Genomic DNA, 21,723 nt, shown 5'->3' on the forward strand with positions numbered 1-21,723 from the left:
ATAGATAGATAGATAGATAGATAGATAGATAGATAGATAAGATAGATACATTTCTAGAGAAAGATGCTGGCATAGAGTTAGGCTCATAAAACTCCATACATTCAAACTTAATGAAATTAAGAAAAATAAATTAAAATGCCATTTTATGTACTTTTTGGTATGTTTAAATGGTTCATACTTCAAATTCTGAAAATTAATTTTAAACAATAAAATACAAAAGAAAAACACCATCTGGAAAATAAAAGCAGAGTATGCAGAATTTCACTGAAGATCTAACTATCCCATCCCTTACTCTTCAAAGAATACAAAAGGTAAATGAGAAAAATTCTGAAGTCTTCTCTGATACCAAATTTGAAGGGAAAAAGAATGAGGGGAGTAGACAGGACATCAAAATGGAAAGATTTATATACAGTAAAAGCTATTCTCACCTCAATTGTCCATCAGAAATTTTTTAAAAACTGCCATGCTCACCACACAGTTTGTCCCTATTAGGGAAATATGACAGAGGACTCCAAAATAAATAGAAAGATAAATAGCACAAAGCTAATTATTTCCAGCAATAAGCAAGATTTATCAGAACAAAAAGACAAAAAACAAAAACAAGCTAAGAAATAACATGGGAAAGAGGTGGGAGAAAGGAGGAAGAAATTTCCTTTTGAAGTTCCCCTTTCTAGCTGTGAATTTACAGTGCCAAGGCCACTATCCAAACATGCACCTATCTTTCCCTCTCTCTGGTGGTAAATGTAAATAATAATAGCAATTATTTATTGACACTTAATGTGTTGGTCCCTATTCCTAGCATTTCAAATACACTGACTCAATTTAACCTTTATGATAACCCTATGAGGTACAATATCCCAGATGAGAAAAGTGAGACACAGAGGTAAAGTAATTTGTCCAGAATTACAGAGCTGGAAAATGCTGGAGCCAAGATTCAAAACCAGTTTGATTCCAGAATCAGAGCTCTTGACCAATGGAAGAATGAGTGAATGAATGAATGAATAAATAAATAAAACAATTTTCAATACTAATTTATATTATGAAAAGGTTACATTAAGGGGAATAATATTAATCAAGATACAGAATATTCTATAATAATAATACCAACCAGAAGGAAGCTATAATGGACATAAATCTTCATATATCTATATTATTAAGCAATGGCCACTGAAAACATATATCAACAGAAATTTTAATTCAATAACTGCCAGCTTATGATGGAACAAAGAGACATAAAGGGGCTATATGGAAACTGAATACCATAATTAATAAGGCTGAATTAATATGTAATGAATTCTGTATCTAAAAGTAAAGACTATGCCTTGTTTTCAAATACCCACAGAGCATTAAGAAAAAAACCAATCTTATATTAGGCCACAAAGAAAATTTCACTGGAGATTCCACAGATGTATAATTCTATTTTCTAAATACAGTAAAGCTAGAAATTAAATTTTTACTCAGATAAGAAATTTTAACCATTTAGAAATTGAAAACAAAACAGAAAGCTCTCATATACTGAACAGGATATCAAAACTGAAACTACACAGTATCTTGCAAATATAAATAATGGAAACATTAGATACTAGCCAAAGCTGAGCTCCGAGGATAAAGCTTGGCATAAACCACCTATATTACTGAACAAGAAATATCACAAATACAAAAATTATGCATTTATCTCTAGAATTGAGAAAAAATATATACACTCCAGAGAGGCAGAAGAAAGGCAATGATAGAGCAAAGTCAGACAGCAATGAACTAGAAAAAAGAAAAACAGGAAAACAAATTTCAACACCTTAAATTTTTTAAAAATACTATATAACCTAATAAATTTAATCACTCAAAATACAGATATGCAATATTATAAGTGAAAAAAAATAACTACAGATACAAGAAATTAAAAGAATTATACAAGAATATTTTGTGGAACTATGCAAATATACTTGAAAAGCTGGATGAAATGGATTATATTCAAATGAAAATATTGAACAAAAGAAACAGAAACTAAAAGAAACCAAGAGCCAAAGGGGTGCCCACGTGGCACAATTGGTTAAGCATCCAACTCTTGGTTTCCACTCAGGTCATGATCTCAGAGTCCTGAGACTGAGCCCCGTGTCGGGCTCCATCAGTATCTGCTCTCAGTGAGGAGTCGGCTTACGACTCGTTCTCCCTCTCCCTCTGCCGCTGCCCCTCCTCCCTGTGTGTGTGCACTCTCGCTCTCTCAAGTAAATAAAAATAAAATCTTAGGGGAAAAAAAAAAGAAACCAAGAGCCATGGAAAAAATTGAGATTTTACTAAAGAATTACAATCTGAAAATATATAGTCTAGTTAGTTCTAGACTAGTTCTAACTAGTCTAGTTAGCTTCATAGGTAAAATTTTTTCAGACTTAAGTAACAGATCATTGGGATGATATTTTCACCATTTGTGCCAGAGCACAAAGGAAGGAAATCTTGCAAAATCTTTTTATGAAGCAAGTATAACACTAATCTAAGGATTACATTATGAAAAAGAAAAGAGTTCAGACCTCATTTCTGAATTCTGAAACAAGTATAAATATTAACAAACACTTCATTTGCTCACTGTATATTTTAAAAAAGGACTTCATAAATAGCATTTATTCCACAAATGTAGTCATGACCAATTATTTAGTAATCTATTAAAGAAATTCACCATCTTACAGATTATGAGTCAAAACAACATATTCATTTCAATGATGAAATATTTCACATGTAAAAAATCACTTCCAATTTAAGAAGAAAAACAATTAGTAATGCTTGACACTACTCCTGTCAGAGTGAATGACTGCCATATAGCATTATATTCAGCTGTAAAACATGATTCAATATTTGTATATGTTGTGAAGTGATCATCACAATAAGCCTGGCTAACACCATCACTACTCGTAGTTACGGAAACTTTTTCTGGTAATGAGAACTTTTAAGATTTTCTTTCTTGGCAACTTTCAAATATGCAATACAGGATTAGTAACTATAGTTGCCATGCTGTACATTACATCGCTGAGACAAATTATTTATATTAAAAATAACTTTATTTTCACCCATTTCGCCCACCTCCCCCAACTCCCAGCAACCATCAATCTGTTCTTTATATCTGTGAGCTTTTTTTTTTAAGATTCCACATATAAGTGAGATCATATTTGATCATGTTGTCTTTGTCTTTGATTTATTTCACTTAAGTATAATGTTCTCCAGGTTCCATTCATGTTGCTGCAAATGACAAGATTTCATTCTTTTTATGGCTGAATAATATTCCATCGTATCCATACAGCACAGCTTCTTTATCTGTTGATGATGATTTAGATTGCTTCCACACCTTGGCTACTGTAAATGATATTCCAATGAACGTGGGGGTGCATGTACGTTTTCGGGTTAGTGTTTTTGTCTTCTTTGGATAAACACCCAGAAGTAGAATTGCTGGATCATGGGTAGTTCTATTTTTAATTTTTTGAGGAAACTTCATACTGTTTTCCATAGTGGCTGTACCAATTTATATTCCCACCAACAATGCATAAGTGTTTCCCTTTTTGCACATCCTGGCCAACATTTGTTATCTCTTACCTTTTTCATAACAGTTGTTCTGACAGGTGAGAGGTGGTATCTCACTGTAGTTTTGATTGCATTTCCCTGATCATTAGTGATGCTGAGCATCTTTTCACATTCCTTCTGGTCATCTAAATGTCTTCTTTGGAAAAACGTGTATTCAGATCTTCTATCCATTTTTTTAACTGCATTGTTTGTTCTTCTGTCATTGAATTATAACAGTTCTTTGCTATTTTGGATATAATTTGTAAATATTTTCTCCTGTTCAGCAGGATGCCTTTTCATTTTGTTTATGGTTTCCTTTGCAATGCAGAAGCTTTTTAGTCTGATGTAGTCCCACTTGTTTATTTTTGCCTTTGTTGCCTTTACTTTTAATTTCAAATCCAAAAAATCATCACCAAGACCTATGTCAAGGAGCTGTGTTTCTTCTAGAATTTTTTTTATGATTTCAGGTCTTACATTCAAGTCATTAGTGTATCTGAGTTAAATTTTGTGTATAATATGTGATAGTGGTCCAGTTTTCCCAACATCATTTCTTGAGGAGACTTGTCCTTTCCCCATTGTATATTCTTTCCTCCTTTGTGACAAATTGATGATATATGCACGGGTTTATTTCTGGGCTGTCTGTTCTATTCCATTGATCTATGTATCTGTTTTTACACCAGTACCACATTGTTTTGATTATAATAGCATTGTAATATAGTAAGAAATAAGGAATTATGATGTCTCCAGCTTTGTTCTTTCTCAAGATGCTTTAGCTATTCAGACCTTATTCAGGGTCTTTTGTGGTTCAATATAAATTTTAGGACTGTTTGTTCTATTTCTGTGAAAAATGCCACCGGAATTTTGACAGGGATTGTACTCAATCTGTAGTCTGCTTTAGGTAATAGGAACATTTTAACAATATTAATTCTTCCAATCCGTAAGCATGGAACAGCTATGTGTGTCTTCTTCAATTTCTTTAGTCAATGTCTTATATAGTTCAGTGTACAGGTCTTTCACCTCCTTGGTTAGATCATTTCCTACGTATTTTATTCTCTTGATGCAATTGTAAATGGGATTTTTAAAATATGTCTTTCTGATACATTATTAGCATAATGAAACACAACAAATTTCTGTATATTGATCTTGTATCCTGCAACTTCATATTGAATTCATTTATTAGTTCTATCAGTCTTTTGGAGTTTTCAGGGTCTTCCATATATAGCATCATGTTATCTGCGAAGAGTGACAGTGTTACTTCTTCCTTTACAATTTGGAAGCCTTTTATTTCTTTTTCTTGCCTAACTGCTCTGGCTAAGACGTCCAAATCTATGCTGAGTAAAAGTGGCAAGAGTAGGCACCCTTATTTGTTCCTGATGTTAAAGAAAAACCTTTCAGCTTTTCACCATTGAGTATGATGTTAGCTATAAGATTGTCACAGATGGCCTTCATTGTGTTGAGATACATTCTCTCTATACTTATTTTTTTGAAAAAAACCTTTTTTTTAAAATCACAAGTGAATGTTCAATTCTGTCCAATGTTTTTTCTGCATCTACTGAGAAGACTGAATAATTTTTATCCCTCATTTTGTTAATGTGGTGTATCACGCTGAACAATTTGCAGGTGTCAAACCATCCTTGCATCCCTGGAATAAATCCCACTAATCATGGTGTATACGATCCTTTTAATGTATTGTTGAATTAGGTTTGCTAATATTTTGTTGAGGTTTTTTGCATCTAAATTCATCAGGGATGTTGGACTATAATTTTCTTTGAGGTGTCCCTGTCTGGTTTTGGTGCACCAGCTTTTTAAAGCTTCTTCCCATTGTAAGTCTCATGGCCAAACTTAACTTTAAGTGGGCAGAGAAGTAAAATCCTACCATGTGCCATAAGAGAGAATGTATATATTTGTGAAAAGCCCTCATCGCTACTATCCCTGGGAATTCAGAAGAAACACTTTTTATTATTGCTCTAAACTATTTTTACTGTTTGACCACTTTATAGAAACCATATGCATTACTTTCTCTTTTAAAAACATATTCACATTCATAATTTTAAATCTGTCCAGAGAAGCTTTAGACTATGTGATGAAAACTGAGAAAATACTACTATCTGATTACTGTAACCTTAACTGCAAGTTCAATTTCAAGAGTTGGCAATAATTTTTTTGCTTAAAAAAAGGTTGTATCTGCAAGGCTAATGTATTAAAGTAATATTAAATTCCACAAATGGGTTTTTAGTTTTTATTTATATTAAGCTACACAGATTATTCTAATAAGCTGGCAATGATCTATGTCTTCATTGGCCTTAAACATGTGAAGCTATTCTTTTAGTCCTCAAAATAAATGCATGATTCTGCAAATTGGGTATTGCTAACTTCAATTTCTATAGAAAAGGAAAGTGAAGTTTGGACCACATGATAGTTAATTCAGTGGGCCATGATTATTTTCCCAACATACTATTTAAAAAACTGCAAACATACCAGTTTACTGAAAAAAACTGCTTAGTGAGCACTCATAAAGTCAACAGATTCTATATGTAACACTTTGCTTTATCTGCTTCATCATATATCTGCTGATCCATCAATTGATTTTATTTTTTATTTATTTCAAAGTAAGCTGCAGACAGCAGTATACTTCACCCCTAAATATCTGATTAGAGTTCAATATTTGTTTACTGCTCTGTTTTAAAAATTAAGTTATATAGTAAAATGCACAAGTGTATACTTGTATATGTTCTGACAAATACCTTCACCCATATAACCAAAACCTCTATCAAGATATAAAAAACTTCCAGTATTCCAGAAGGTTCTCTCATATTGGGCCTTGATTTGAACACATGATCCATCTCCAAAGTCCACAGTGTTTTTCACAACACTATGCTACTTCTCTCTAAAAGGCCCAATGTATATTAAACATTAAGAAATTTATTCCTAGACCTCAATAATTAAAGTAGTTGAAATATGGAAGAAAGAAAATACTAGAGACACCCTCCACCAAAACCAGACAGCCTTGAAATTTAATATCTGTAGTAAGCAGACTGTACCATGTTCCCTCCACTGACTTCCCCTAAATAAAGAAAAACTTCTACTTGCCTCCCTAAGAGTTCAAGAGTTAATCCAAGAAGAATGGATGTGACAATTAAAAAAAAATTCATATGTTCATCTCTTGTATCTTTAATTAAACCAACAGAGGCTTGGGGGCAAGACCATTTCTTATGTTTAAGTGCCATATGCTTTAGTGGTTACTATGAGAGGCAGTGGGGAGTTGGATAAAAAGAAAAAGCTTTGGAATCAGCCAAATCTGGGATCAAATCTCTTCATTTATTAGCTATATGAACAACAAATTACTTAACTTCTCCATGTCTCAGTATCTCATTGGTAAAATGAGGCCTATGTTTTACCTTCCTTTCAATGTCCTTTCTTGAATAAATGATCTACACGGAGATCCAGACAGACCTCTGCCCTGGACCTCAAGTCTTAGGGGGAACTGTTCTGGCCCTCTTCTAGTCACACCACTCCTCACAGGTGAGAGATCATGGGTCCAAAAGAACATACACACCATGAGCCCACACTTCTGCCACAGCCTAGGCCCTGGGTAATCTAGACCCAGGAATTCCTTGCCTAAACAGAGTAGCATCACCTCCAGGTTCCGAAAGAACCTATTCCCTGGGTCTCACTTGCTGAAGGAATATGAATGAAGCATGGATGTGAGTATTAGGAGGTTGAAACACTCCTCAGAGAAGAGAATGGTGTGGGGGATAGGAAGAGATACGGATTTAGGCTTAGAAGGCAGGATGGGCTCAACGCATGCAGACACATTCTGGCGTTAAGTTTGAAGAATCCAACTTCTTAGTTCAAACCTGAATTTCAAGGTCCATATGAAGGTTTATTTGTCAAAGTGGGAGGACAAAATATATTTTATGTAATGGTTTGTTAATTTAACTTACACATACATGGTATATGGGTCTTCATTTATATTTGTTACAAATGAGCCTATCTGTATCTACTACTAATCAGTACTGACATATTCATTTTCAAATATTATCATATTTAATCATATAACATTATCATGAGTTAGGTTTCACTAACCCCGTCGTCCAGATAAAGAAACAGACAAGTTTAAGATACCCTTTTTTCTATCTCTATATCGCTCTCTTCTTAACTCTCGAATATCTGAGTTTCCTCCTCTATCGTATCATCAATATTACTGTCTCCAAGATAATGTGCTTGGAATTCCTAACTTTAGCCCTGATTCTCCATGATCTCTCTTTAGCACCCGATAGTGTTAACAATTCTTCCTTAGAACATCTGTCCCTGCGTCTAAGGGTAGATTATTTCAGTTCTTTGCTTGGCTTTTGCTCTTTTTCTGGCTCTTCTCTTTCTGAATAGTGTCTGCATAAAGTACATGTTCAATAAAAAGTAGTCTTTTTTTAAATCTAAAAAGAAGAGCTTTTACCTGAAGTATAGTGCCAGTCACTCTACTAGGTGATACACACAGGCACAGTATTCCATTTATCCTAACACCACCATAAAAATTGAAGCTCAGAATAACTGACAAACTAACTTGTGTTAGAAGCCTGGCTGCAACACTTTCTAGCTTTATGATCCTGAGTTTCTGCTTCCCCATTCGTGTCATCTTATAACACTCTTTTGAGAATTAAATGAAACTCAGGATATAAAACACACAGCACATGATCCATAGTCAGTAAATGTTAACCCCCTCCTTCCTCCTCCTGTTGCTTCCAAGCGCATATGTGCACACGTTAGTTTTCTCTCTTCCCTCTGTGCATTTCCAAAGACTAAGTCCTTAGTCTCTCGACCTTTCTTTATGTTCCATATCTACAATTTATCACGCTTGTGAACCCAGCTCCTCCAGAAAGGTGGTCCTGAATTATCTGCGTCCAATTCTAAGTGGCCAGGCCTACATCTCTAAGTTTTGCTAGTTATATCTACTCGAGAATCCCACTGCCTACAAAACTGATCCTTTTCCTCACAAAATGAAGAATGGAAAGCAAAAGACCGGGGGTAGCATAAAATATTACAAAGACAAAATTGATAGGATAAATGATAAAGAAGCTAATTTCATTGTTTCAAGCTTGTCTGAGAAAACTACAAAAATTGAGAAGATTCTCATAAATCATGTCCCAAATTTTCTCCCTTTTTTCTTCAGACATGAAGCTCTAATCCTTCCATTTCCCTAACCCACGAAGCCCAAAATCATCTCGTTCCTTTGGATTCTCTCACATTTAAGTGCTCTATTCATCAAACATCTAATTATATACTATCTTCTATTACTGATTTTCATAAATTTACATCTTATCTTCCTAATCATTCTAGAAGTTAAGGCCAACAACCATCTCTTATATTTTTAGTATTCTTCATAATACCGATTGACTACTATTATGAAGATACGGTCAAGAACTCAGAAATCATAAATTAGGATGTTTCAGATTTTTCCCTGACTTGGAAGGAAAAGCTTCTCAAATCAAAAAGGTTGGGGAACCTTCCACATGTAGAAAAAGTGTGACAAACCATGTGTTAATACTTTACAAATTCTTTCCAAGAACTGTGCAAACTTTTCTCCAAAAATTATTTATATTTTCTCATATAGATACTAGTTATTAATTTCTGTTAAGCAATTATTAAAACTATGTCTCACAAACTGTGTAATAAAGACTGATGTGCTGTTTATTAAATTTTAAATAATTTTAAAACTTTTAAAACCCAAATGACAAAAAAAAAAAAAAACAATGAGTCTAAAGTTTATGAAAAGAAATGGCTTCCTTCTTTGATTGAACATATTTCAAATTTGGAAAAATTTGATGAAATTACATTTTCTTTAATGTGATTAAAACAGAAGAACTGCAGGGTAATAAAACTGATTTTGATTTGCTCATTTTACCTGAGTAGCTTTATCTTTCATGCATGAAGGGTAATGAACATGAGGATCCCGTGGCCACTGTCCTGTGAGATAAGGTCCTGTTATCGTATCCAAAGAAGAGGTTCGCCTTATTGTACTAGAGGTTCGAACTTGCTGAGATTTTGGCCTGTCCACTATAAAAAGTGAAAAAAAATTAGATTAGTCACTGACAAATGTACGTAAAATTTAAAATTATTTCAACTTTATAGCTTATAGAGAATGTCACCCTGTCGATTTCCCCTACAATATGTATTTACCCTAATAGCTCTCTTATATGACCTGAAATTTGCAGACACTCTCTGAAGGAAAATACATTCACATACTAAATCTTGCATATACTTCCAGGGCTGTCACAGACGCTCTGAAGCCCACCCATTTTAGAGACCTATTTTAAATCTACCGATCATCTTCACTGCCATTACTTTAATTAAGACTCTATCATGTCGCACCTGGACTGCCAGTTTCCTAACTGCCATCTCTGCATCCATCTCAATTAAATCTTACACAGGGCTACCTCTCAACACCACTAAAAAAACCATTTCCGTGGTTAACCACTGTCTTTAACTTAAAGCTTGTATGCTCCCATAGACCTCAGTGTTTGAGGTCTTGCTACTCCTCCAAACATCCATGCTAACTACAAAGTGCCAAAGGAACCAACTGCAGTTTCCCAAATGTAATACACTCCCTTCCCTGCCTCTATACATTTTATTATTTACTGTGCCTAGAACACTCTCCTTCTTTGTTCACTTGACAAACTCCTCTCCTAGACCAGCTCAGAAAGGTGAAACCTTTCCCGGTGCTTTTCTTTCTCCATCTCTACCCTTGGTTTAAGATAGATGTGCCCCGCTCTGCTTGCATGAAACCGTAAGTTTGTCCTTCTCCCCAACCAGAACATAAGTTTAGTGTCTAGTCTCTACACACTGAAAAGGAGTCAATGCTCAATACGTGTTTGATCAATTTACTCACAGCTACACAAAAATAACATGTATAAAGAACTCTATATTTTAATTCAATTTCCTCATTTATGTATGAAGAATCTGAAGCCCAGAGGGGTAAAACGGAATTGTCCAATGAAAGAGAACTGCTAACAGGAGACAGAAGTAAAAAGGAAGCAAGATCTCCAGACATTCTTTACCATCCAATCAGTCTACTATAACAATCTCTACTTCTCTCCATTTGGGTACAGTAGGTACCTCTGTTGAAAATTAAAATGATCATAACAAACTCTATAGTTTCTTTACAAAGAAATTATAGAGGGTTTTTCATATATACATCCCCAATAATTTACCACTGATATGCTTTCTATAATAAAATCCCTTGAATTACAAGCTCCAAGGCCCAGAGTCTTATTCAGGGTTATACCTCACATTGAACTAAATGCCTGGCACATTCAAACAGTCAAGAAACATTTTTTATTGAACACTGTCCTTTAAATATCTTCCTAAACCAGAATACATAAGTAGTTTATCAGACAACAAAACACAGCATATTTCGATGTTATCATATTATTTACATATCTTAAAACTGCAGTTTTGATTTCTTCTTTAACCCAAGAGTATTATAGAAGATATGAAAATTACAAATTTTCTCCCTATCTTTATTACTTAGCTCTAATTTCATTTCACTGTGGGCAGAGAATCTAGGATGACCTATTTCTATCTACTCTTTACAACTACCTGAATTTTCTTTGTGACCAAAAACATGGTCAATTTTTATAAACATTTCATGAGTTACGGAGAAGATATATTTTCTGTTTTCAGAATATATAGCTCTTTGTCTTGTACATCAACTGAAATAAAAGTATAGAATACAGGAATAATATAATTACCAGCTGGATCTGTCACAGATTTAGAGAAGAACTCTCAAATTTCTAAACTACTATCGAGAACTAATAATACTTTCTTGCAATTTATTGATTTGAGAGACAGAGAGAGAGAGAGACAGAGAGAAAGCAAGCACAAGCACAGAGGGAAGGAACAGACAGAGAGGGACAAGCAGATTCCGTGCTGAGCATGGAGCCCGACAAGGGGCTTGATCCCAGGACCCTGAGATCATGACCTGAGCCAAAATCAAGAGTCAGACACTCAACCAACTGAGCCACCCACACACCCCTCTTTCTTGCAATTTTTATTCATTTATATTTTAGTTCTGTGTAATCTGACACATACTGATGCATGATGTCTTCATGGTTTGCATAGTTCACCATTATAATCTATTTCATTTATCACTTTTTAAACTCTTTCAAATTAAACATTCTGACTCCCTTTTGCTTTCTATTATAATTTGCCTGGTATGCCTATTCTTTAATTTTCAATTTCTTTTAATCATTCTGTTTATGTGTGTCTCTTGTATACAGTATATAACTAGGCTTTTTGAAAAAAACTTTGTAGTATGCCTTCTTGTAGAAGGTAAATTTATCCCACTTACGTTATTGCTATAATAAATTTAACTTGTCATGTAACTTTTTCTTTCTATTTGTAATGCTGCCTTGCTTTCTTGCCCACTATTTCACTGTTTTTTCCTTCACTCTTCTTATCACAGCTAATATCTACGTAGAGTGTTTTCAGTAGTAGAAGTTTTTTCTATTAATTTTTTAAAGTATTTTTTTCTGGCTGTAAAAGCAATACCCACAAATATTAGCAACTCTGGGAAACATGTTTCTCATAATCTAATTTATAATAATTTATTTAAAATTTTTAGACGTTACCTAAAGTTCCCTCCACCAGGAGGACACAAAAGACAAAAACAGATTATCCCTTAAAACAAAGAGCCAACATTTATAGCAGTACATTACTAAATAAAAAAATGCCCTACATAAAGGTCGCTATAACCGGGAAAAGAAGAACCATTACATGTGAAAAACCTGTGCTTAAACTCAAATTGTTCCAAACTATTAAAATATCGCATGTACTCTACTTATAGCTATTCAAACTCCTCCTAACTTGGAAAACAAACTATAGGGGTCATTTTTATGTTTTATGATGAAGAATCTATATAAATAGGTCTCTTCATCTATATATTTTAATTTATATTTAGTAACTCTTATTATTTATTTTATCACTGGACCTTTGCCTATCACTCTCAAAAGGTCACATGTTCTCTAAGTATCCATTCTCTATGATTAGCTACTTTGTCAGAACTGAGGTCTTCAAGCCATTTTGACTAAGTACTCCTATTGGTAAATAGGTAAGCATGTAGCAACATGTGTAGTTATTTATAAATGCAGTATGTACCATATTACTAATATGCTAAATATTATAAAACAGACAAAACAAACATATGATATGGAATAAAAAATTAAAATATACATGTATAAAAAAATAGAAGTTATGATGTTTTCTCCCTGTATCTCAACAGATGGCCTCACTCATTTCAATGGACCTGAAACTGGGTGCTAGACTCAATGGATAGTTTGGCCACTTAGCTCTAATTTCACGATATTACCCTACTGCTTAATTGTGTTAAGAATGTGTAGACAAGCACCAGACATTACCAACACCAAAACAAATAAAAAGGTCTGCCTTAAAAAGAAAAAATAAGGGCAACACAGTATCCATATCTTGTTACAAAATTCACTCTACCAGTCATCATTTTTTTTAAAGAAATTAAAGTATATGAGGGAAGTATTTTTTTTTTATTAATAATGATTTTTTATTATATTATGTTAGTCACCATACAGTACATCCCCGGTTTTCGATGTAAGGCTCGATGATTCATTAGTTGTGTATAACACCCAGTGCACCATGCAATATGTGCCCTCCTTACTACCCATCACCGGTCTATCCCATTCCCCCACCCCCCTCCCCTCTGTAGCCCTCAGTTTGTTTCTCATAGTCCATAGTCTCTATGAGGGAAGTATTCTCGAAAGGTCCTATTTCAAACATATTCTTTAAAAAAACAAAGATTCTCACCAATGCTCACAACCAGGACTATTTCAAAGACAGGGTATTATTAATTTCCAAATTATTTGAAGTGTAAAAATTCAGACTAGGTTTGAAAATTGGCAAGGATAGTACTCTTCCTGGATATGATTAGTCATAATAAGCCCATCTATCAAATATCACTAAAGACTTAGATTTAACAAAAGTTTAAGATAAACAATGCAATTCTATTTCAACAAGATGACCTGTTACTATTATCCAAACTATCATGGCAACTAGTTAGTCTTTAACTGCCTTGACATCTAAGCCCTGATTCTCACAACTTTTTATTTCTTTCTTTCATGGTATCATCGCCTACCAATTCAGGTTTTACAATGTAGTGCAATAAGGAAAATCAACACTGGTTTTGCATTATTTATATAGTCAACACAATAAATTGTTTATTTCATCATTATTATTCGTTATTACAGTTGTGATTAGAATATGTGTTTAGTTTTGAATTGGGTAATCACAATATTTCTCTACTAATTATTACAAATTACCTCAATTCAAGTTAGATCAAACAAGAGGACACCTTATGAGCTAGAAACAAGCATTATTATAGACAATCTTTGAATTAATTTACAGCAGCTTGAATAACTTAATAGAATTGCTAAAATATTCAATTATACTTATGTAAAGTATGAGAGAAAATCAATTAAATAAATACTTATTATCATTACTTAAGGTAAACAGGCATCAGGAAAATAGTACCTTCGTTAAGTGGTGAAACCAGGTAATCATTACGACTAAAGAAAACTTGCTAAGCGTCTACCATATGGAAAGTACTGTTACATGTACCAAGGGAAATTACAAAACAAGTTTCAGACTTTCTTCAAGGAGTTTATGTACTGGTTCGGGGAGATATGTTACATATAATTAAACTATAATATAAAGCCGTATATGTATGGCAGATGCACATCAATGAAGATTAGGAAGGCAAACAAGCCGATTGCTCAGCAGATAGCAAGAATGATGCTCTCCAATTACACCAAAGGAGTAGCAAGAGTCTTTGCCATGCTCCTTAGCAGTCCTGTTGCTAATACCCATACTTAAATATTTGAAGATAAAATACAGAATAACTTCAGCAAAAAAATATGATAGGAAAAAAAATCACATCTATCTCCAGTACTATCATCCTTATATTAGAACCAGAAAATGACTGTTGATAGCAACAATATGTAAAAAGTCTTCCTCCTTACATTCATCTAAAGGTTGCGCTTTCCCGCCCTTCTTCGCCTCCCTGAACAGAAAGCCACATGGCAGCAGCAGTTGGTAGGCCTGGGGCTCCTCGGTGTACCTACTGAGGACTGTACAAAATAATTCTGCTCTCTAACAACCAACTGGAAATTCAACTTTAAAGTAATAATAATCAAATAGGTTTAAAGGCAAGAAGCTATATATTAGGTAATCCTGAATTTGAATAGCAGACTAAGCATTGTTCAAAACAGAGCATGCTTAATATCTACCTGCCAGAGCAATGTAACATGATGTTAAATTAATTAATTTGTTCCCAACAATTTTTACTTTAGTGGCAATGCCTGAGGATTGGCTGGTTTGTGAGTTTGGAAATCTCATGCCTTGAGAAGCTAATCTGCAGGGGCGCCTGGGTGGCACAGTGGTTAAGCGTCTGCCTTCGGCTCAGGGCATGATCCCAGCATTATGGGATCGAGCCCCACATCAGGCTCCTCCGCTATGAGCCTGCTTCTTCCTCTCCCACTCCCCCTGCTTGTGTTCCCTCTCTCGCTGGCTGTCTCTATCTCTGTCAAATAAATAAATAAAATAAAATCTTAAAAAAAAAAAAAAAGAAGCTAATCTGCAGTGGAAAACAAAGTAAAACTTTCACAAGTTAAAAAAAAAAGTTACTGAATATTGGAAACTTAAAGAACTTTAGCTACAGAATAATATGAAACAAGCCACCACATCTTCCAAACTAACTTTACTAAGTGGCAAAGATGATACAATATTTTTGAGTGCCATCATGTAACCACACAGAATGTAAACCAACACACAGAATAAAAAAGTGCTCACATTCTTTCTTGGGCTATGAACACACTCTAACCTTTTCATACTACATTCAATCTACATAAGCAAGTAAAAATTGTCAATCCTCTGTGTTTAACTTTCAATTAATGATTATTAGCCAAAGCTTCCCATTTACACTTTTTACACAAAACACATCTAAACGTAAAGCATTTAAATAACTATTTAAAACTTTTTGAAAAAGAGCTATTACTCCTTCAACCACTGTGTAACAACTATAATTCCATGAAACTTAGCCCTTATAATACCATGAATTAACTGCTTCTTACTTTATTCAAAATCCACCATTGATTACAATTGTAAAGAATCTTCAAACCATGCAATGAAGCAAAATGCTTAAGACAACTAAGTACTAATCCAATATTTCCAGTTGTTTGTATCACAGAACTCATGAGTTTTTAAAATGTGACATTAACAGTGCTAGCCAATAGTATCAAAACATACATATATAATGATATTTTGTCTTAAATTTAAGCTTCTGAAGCGTGTAAAATCTTTTTATCATTTAACAGTTATCATAGTAAAACTGTGTTTATCACTTAACTTTGTTAACATTCAAAATGAAAACAGTCATTAAGTCCCATTATGGATGTGTGTGTGTATGTACATGCCTTAAATTACCGAGTATTGATTAGAACAATGTTAAAAAAGGCTTTAAAAAATTGGCAATGCTTTTCAGCCACTACAACGTTAACACCTGGGCCCGTCTGAGAAGTAAAAGCAGCAGCTTTTTAGTATATCATCTAGAAATGAGATCTTGGGAGATCCTAGAATATAAAGACATTAAGACCCTCAGGCAATTCAATGGTGGACTAAGCAATGGAACCCAAGGATGGGATCCTATGTGGCTTTCTGTATAAGGAGTACCACGGAGCTTGTTAAAAATACAAGTTACCGGGCCATACTCCCAGAGATTCTAATCAAGAAGTTATAGGGTGGAACCAGGTATCAACATATTTTTTTAAACCAAACCAGACTGAATCAGATGTATCAAAAGGGGATCCTAAAGCAATGCTTCTCAAAGTGTAACACTTTTGTTAAATATGCTCATTTCTGTGCCCGATTTCTTATCAATCATGTGAAACTCTCTGGTGGTGGGATCAAGAAATCTGAATGTTTAGTAAGCATCTCAGGTGACTCTTAATGCTAGTAAAAGCTTAAGAATCTATGTCTGAAGGATTGGTACTAGATCCTTTGGAATTGTAGGTGCTCAAAAATAAAATCCTTTTATGACAATAATTTACTCCCACTTAAAGGCACTGAAAGTTTGACTACATATACCTAAGGAAATATCTTACTGCAAAAATATCACCCAATTCTTTGAAATCTGCTCTCAGCAGCTAAACTTCTAGAATGCAATACTTTTTATTTTTATTTATTCTTTTTAGAGAGAAAGAGTGGGCACAAGTGGTGGGGTGGGGAAAGGCAGAGGGGTGAGAGAGAGAACCTCAAGCAGGCCCCATGCCCAGCGTGGAGCCTGGGGCTCGATCTCACAACTCCGAGATCATGACCTGAGCTGAAATCAAAAGTCTGAGGCTTAAGCACCTGAGCCAACCAGGAGCCCCTAGAATCTAATAAATTTAAACACTCATCATCTCCTTCAAAAGGTCACTTTCTAAACTTAGTGCCAGCCATGACATAAGAATGTTCAAATTTTAATACAGAGCACTCTAGGCAGAATGCTTAGGGACCAGAAAGATGAGATAACAAAGTTCAAGACAGCTTCTTTTGGACAGAGACCTTCCCACCCAAAGACGGCATTTTGCATGCAAATAAAAGTTAAGTACAATAAAACCTACTTCCTGAAAAATATGAGGAAGTCTGAAAAAATATATTAAGTAGGTTCCCTTAGAAAATGAAAGTGCCAGAGCAAAATTAAATGGAATATATAAGCAAAATGAAATTTAGATTTTAATAATTTGATTAAAGTATTTAAGCCTGTTTATTAAACAACCTTTACCAGAAAAACAATGAGCTTTTCATGATGTCTAACTTAACTCATCCATATTATAATTTCGATCTTCATCACTGAAATCAAAATAATGAATTAAGTGAGCCAAGACTGAAGACATTAAATTGCCTTTCTTCAATTTGAAACAGTACAGTCCTAATCTTAGTGGAGATCAAGAACAACCATAAATAAATACAGGTTGGAAATATTCCTCCTATTGGCTCACCGAAGTTAACCATAATTTGCTAAAGATCTATTCTGTTATCAAAGGTTTGCTTCAGTATTTCTGTAATAAGACCTCTTCTTTGAGAGCTACAGTTTTAAATTATTATCACTGTCAAAGAGTTTCTCCTTGACGAAACTTTAGTCAGCCTCCTCTGAACTCTTCTCAGCTAGGCCCTAACTTTTGGGCTTCCATCTTTACCTCTGCACTGTCCAGGTTTGAAAAGAATCCCCCACCCTCAATTTCTGATCACCCTGATACCTCATCAGGTTCCTCAACCTCCACCACCCTCCATGTGATATCTGATCACCCTGGGCTACCTTTAACAAAATCCTGTGAGGTCTGTTGAGCCCGAATCCCTCCTTACACCAATGTTTCCTTCCTCCGTAGTAATTTTTCATTCACTAATACTCACCCTGCTCCTTGCCTAGAAATCCCCACTCGTCCTTGTTGTATTCAGAGTTTGAGCCCAATTTCTCTCCCCCACTCCAAAACTTCATTGTGGTCGTCCCTACACCTATCACAATAGTCTCTTTGAATGAAGTTTGCCTTACCTTTCTTTAACAAGTCTCATAATTTTTTTCTATAACATCACTAACATTAATTTCCTTCTTACCTGACAGTTATAGAGAATGATTTTTTTTTAAAGATTTTATTTACTTATTTGACAGAGAGAGAGAGAGAGAGACAGTGAGAGAGAACACAAGCAGGGAAAATGGGGGAGGGAGAAGTAGGCTCCCCACTAAGCAGGGAGCCTGATGTGGGGCTCGATCCCAGGACCCTGGGATTGTGACCTAAGCCGAAGGCAGAAGCTTAATGACTGAGCCACCCAGGTGTCCCAAGAATGATTTTCAAAATAAATTTGCTAAAAAAAAAAATTTTAACTGTATAACCAATAATTTAAAAATGTAGAAAGGAGACTAGTATACTTCTCTAGCCAATCTAACATACATTAATATTGGTCATCTAGAAAAATTATTACAAGATTCAGTTTTCCAAAATCAGTATAGTCCACGCACTTTAGCCTTTATGGGTCTTTCTTCCTTGACATATAAGAATATGAAAATACACTGGTCACATAAAATAAAATCATCAAAATTAAATGAACTTCAGGGAAGAGAAAGGAAGGACACGAGATCTGAACATGCTATCTGAAATCAAACTAAAGGGCAAAAATTGAAGCCCTCTTAGTGTGGGTAGATTCTGAAACACTAATCAACCAGACCTGGAATTTTGCCACAGAGGCAATCTAGAAAACATGCAGAAATGACCATATGGCTGCCCTGCAGAAATCTGGAAAGGAACCAATCAAGAAGTTGACAAGAGAAACAAACATGCTTCTGACCAAATGAAGCCTGACACAGCCTGAGGTCTGTCAAGAAAAACAATTTTTAAAAAAATGTAGTCACGCAGCCATTTAGGAATGACTCTCTGGGTTATAGCTCACTCAATCAAATTTGTGTCAAATGGCACATAAGTTGAGATAAGACATTTGGAGAAAAGCCTTCAGCTTGTTTTCAAAGGAAACCCAAGAGAGTATCTTTCTGAATCAAGGTTATAAAAAAAACTTCACTAAGAACACCATAAAGCCTGGTGACAAGCAGTGGAAGAATACACAACAAAGTAAGATGGAGCTCTGACATATGGACTACATCTACAGAGAAATTACATACATGGCAGATAAGATGATGAAGATGTTTTAGTTCATTTTTTTCTGGTTGACAAAATAATAGTCCTTTAAAGAATCTTGGAGAAGTCATAATTAGAAGGTTCATAAGCTTATGAACTTCCAATGAATTCAATTCATAGATTCCAAACATCTAAATCCATTATGACTAATGGGCTCAGACATTAAAGAAATAATCACAAAGTATTAGAAACTATAAAAGAACCAAAATAAGATGGTCAAAGATGGAAAGTAATATTGTAATTGAAAGGAAAGCAAGAATTCTATAATCATAAGACAGAGTATTCCACAAAATTTTGTTTTAAAGAGCAAACTTCCAGTTAAAGCATTGGAAGAACTTGGAAAAAAATTTTTTTTTGCATTATTAAAGATTTTATTTATTTACTTGTCAAAGAGAGAGAGAGAGCACAAGCAGGGGGAGTCTGAGAAGCAGGCTCCCCACTGAGCAAGGAACCCGATGCGGGGCTCAATCCCAGGACCCTGGATCATGACCTGAGCGGAAGGCAGACACTTAACCAACTGAACCACCCAGAAGTCATAGCACTTGGAAAATTTTTAAACAAATGAGGTAGATTCGCTATTCTATCCTAATTTAAAAAGAGAAACAAACAAGTCCCTCTTTAATACCTATCATCCAGTTAACCCATTCTCCCACCCACCTCCCCTCCAGTAATGCTTAGTTCATTCTCTATAGTTGAGTCTTTTTTCTGATTTGCCTCTTTTTTTTTTTTTCCTCCTTTTTGGATGAGCACTGGGTGTTGTATGTAAGTGATAAATCACTAAATTCTACACCTGAAACTAATATTACATTGTTTGTTAACTGAAATTTAAATAAAAACTTGGATAATGAAAGGAAAAAAAAAAGGAAAATAAATGTTATAAAGTGAAAAAAAAAAAAGGCTACAATATGGATATTTTGACCACAGTATAACAAACAATATTACTGATGAACCTTTGATTTTTAAAGTAGGAAATAACTTCCCCCAAATTGTGATCTATAACAAAGGCATTTTTCTTCAAAATTTACCTTTTCATGAGGGAAAAGGAAGAAAGTCACAAACAGAAAAAAAATCCATCCATCTAGAAGAGAATACTACTAGTATTCTTTTCAGCTACTTTTATTTGGAATATATGTCCATCAATACGGTAATTCTCTCTCTCTCACACACACACACCCTCTATATATATGTCCAGGAACAGTTTCACTTCATAATACTAACGTCTTATTTTTTATTTTAGCATTATGGAAGGTTTCTAATACATGTAGAATTTTCTGTCCATTAGGTAGAGCAATAAATCCATATTTAATATTCAAGACAGTTCTTCATATAAAAGTTTTGTCAAAACATTCCAAAAGGAGAAAAGACGGTAGCAGAAAAGATTTTAAAGCTCCATGTGACAACAGAGCAAAGGAACTAGCCAAACCAAAGACTCAGGGACAGCGTCTGCAACATAACAATGTCACAAAATAGCCCCGCAAAAACTCCAAATATAAGTTAATAGTGACAAAGATTCAGAAATTATCCATCATGTTTTCAGCATCTGAGAGGCAGCAGAGGGAAAGTATGTGGGCTTCTGAAGATCCTGAGAACAAAAGAACACCCATCACTAGAAGGTGCATGTAAAGGGCCAGTCTGAGAACAGTAGCCAAAACTGGGAGAGCGTTAGACACAAGTGCAAGAGGACACCAACTGAAGAAAGTCTGAAGTACCAGAACTATAGGAGTAGTTTCAAACCTAACGAAAGCTGCTTCCAATACAGAGTCCAGTACGAAAGAGAAATTACTGTGAGTCCAATCTAAACTGAACATTACAGGGACAACACAAGCAAAGCAAAGGGAAAGCTGAGATAAACTTGGGGAAGGTAGTCAAAGGGAGTGATAACAGAAACAAGAGATTTTAAGTCATTTTATAAGAACGAGAAGTGAGAATACTAGAGTTCTGAAGCTAGAAAAGCTGTCCTGAATGAGGTATCCCTCTTAAAAGTACAGGAAAATTAATTTCACTTAAATTGTGAGGAAAAAAAAAAGAGCAAATTAATCCCACATAATTATACTAGGAGGGAAAATGGCACAAGGAAAAAATGATGGTCTATGGACAATGAAAGCATGCAAGAAAGACATGCCCATATAGGATGAAAATTGTAAACTAATAGTTCAAAACTAGCTAAAAATCTTTTTTTTTTTTAATGATAGAAGCAATGAAAACTCTCAGAATTAGAAAAACTCAGAAGTGATGTGTTTGAGGGTAAGGAAGATATAAAAAGAGAGGTGACCAAACTCAGGAAAGACTCAGAAAATTTAAAAAAATATTTATTTCAGGAATGAAGACTACATTACAAAAAGCACAATGGGCAATACCTTAACAGAAATAGAAATAGAACATAAATATAAAATAGAAATTTTATAATTACAAAAAAATAAAGAGATCAAAAGATTTC

At 34.5% G+C, this 21,723-nt stretch overlaps 1 protein-coding gene across 1 annotated transcript in view; it reads right to left on the reverse strand.

Annotated features, from left to right (window-relative positions):
* The window catches only part of GLCCI1 (glucocorticoid induced 1), a 101,584-nt gene that overhangs the window by 57,495 nt on the left and 22,366 nt on the right, over positions 1-21,723 (reverse strand). The window contains exon 2 of the mRNA XM_040644246.1: positions 9,443-9,594. Within this exon, the coding sequence (XP_040500180.1) occupies positions 9,443-9,594 (152 nt within the window). The remainder of the gene's footprint in view (positions 1-9,442; positions 9,595-21,723) is intronic.

Source organism: Ursus maritimus, unplaced genomic scaffold, assembly GCF_017311325.1.
Source record: "Ursus maritimus isolate PB19 unplaced genomic scaffold, ASM1731132v1 scaffold_3, whole genome shotgun sequence".
NCBI classification, from domain to species: domain Eukaryota; kingdom Metazoa; phylum Chordata; class Mammalia; order Carnivora; family Ursidae; genus Ursus; species Ursus maritimus.